Source organism: Apium graveolens, chromosome 4 (assembly GCF_009905375.1).
Source record: "Apium graveolens cultivar Ventura chromosome 4, ASM990537v1, whole genome shotgun sequence".
Classification (NCBI taxonomy): domain Eukaryota; kingdom Viridiplantae; phylum Streptophyta; class Magnoliopsida; order Apiales; family Apiaceae; genus Apium; species Apium graveolens.
In genome coordinates this window covers 313,402,761-313,404,000 of record NC_133650.1, presented here as the reverse complement: position 1 = coordinate 313,404,000, position 1,240 = coordinate 313,402,761, and the positions used below count along the sequence as shown (strand labels likewise).

The 1,240-nt window shown below is 29.9% G+C and overlaps 1 protein-coding gene across 1 annotated transcript; it reads right to left on the bottom strand.

The window, feature by feature from the left end:
• Positions 1-509: 509 nt before the first annotated feature.
• LOC141720200 (uncharacterized) lies at positions 510-1,040 on the bottom strand. Its single transcript, XM_074522549.1, has one exon. The coding sequence runs from the start codon at positions 1,038-1,040 to the stop codon at positions 510-512; it is 531 nt and encodes a 176-aa protein (XP_074378650.1).
• Positions 1,041-1,240: the final 200 nt, after the last annotated feature.

Genomic DNA, 1,240 nt, shown 5'->3' with positions numbered 1-1,240 from the left:
ATGTTTATGTTGTATGTGACCTATGTGTTATCTGTTTAATTATTTCAAAATGTCATGATTAGATACAAAAGATTAGGAAGACGTTAGACGTTGTGATGTATAATTACGCCGATTTAGTTGTCCGATTTATTATAATAGTATTTTTTTATAGAATCGCGTGATCAAGGGATTTAGTGAAATTTTAAGCGAAGCTATAAATCAGTTGGTGCATTCAGGAAGTTTTTTTAATCTTGACTTCGATATTTTGAAAATTAAATTACACATTTGTTTCAATACAACTTTCCATGAAAGTTAAACCTCGATTAAGTAATATCCGATAAAGTAATAACCTCGCTTAAGTAATAATTTTCATCGGTCCCAACTTGGGCCAATGTTGTAAAGTAATATTCTCGCTAAAAGCATAAGATAATAAAAAATTCGAAAGTCATTAAGGGCCCAAGTAATATGTAAAGTAATAATTTCATAATTATATATATATATATACTGTATAATGTATATGATTACAAAATTTAATTCTTATTAAAATATGAATCTATTGTAGCTTGTTTCTTCTTTCCACCAAAGCCAAAATTAATCTCGTCCTTGACTTTATGTAAAGCAAAAATAACTCCTGGTATGTTTTGCTCGTGTTGTAACAAGTAATTGTTCAAAGTGGTGAGTGCTTGAAATGCTTCCTTTGATGACACGCTTGGGATGACATTGCTATCGTCGGGTTCAGGATCAGTCCCTTCATCAGTGCTCATTACCGACTCAATGATTTCTTCATCCGTAGGTGATTCCATAACCGCATCATTCTCGTTTGGATAGTTTAAGAGATGCTCGACATCCATCACATTCCTATATCGTAAATTAGAGATAACTTCATTTAATCCTTCGACACCTTCATTTATTTCTCCAAGTTCTTGTTCATCATTTTCTTCTGAACGAATCTTGCAATGCCGAAAACAATTTGCAATAAATATTAGATGGTTGAGTTTCAATACAACGTACACAACACATGTTACCTTTATGTACTGATCTGGTGCAATTTTAATATGCATGCATCTAGTTTTTGGATATAAGTAATCATAATAAAAGTAATTTTAGATCAAATACATTGCATGTGATTAATTCTAGTTTTTATACGTACATTATATATTATACTGTACCACGTAAACATAAAAATTTGGTAAAGTAATAAAATATTACTTTATCGATAAAGTAATAAAATATTATTATATCGATAAAGTAATAAATTCGG

Coding starts and splice junctions, on each gene's coding strand:
- LOC141720200 (XM_074522549.1), bottom strand. CDS start 1,040: ATGCATATTAAAATTGCACCAGATCAGTACATAAAGGTAACATGTGTT.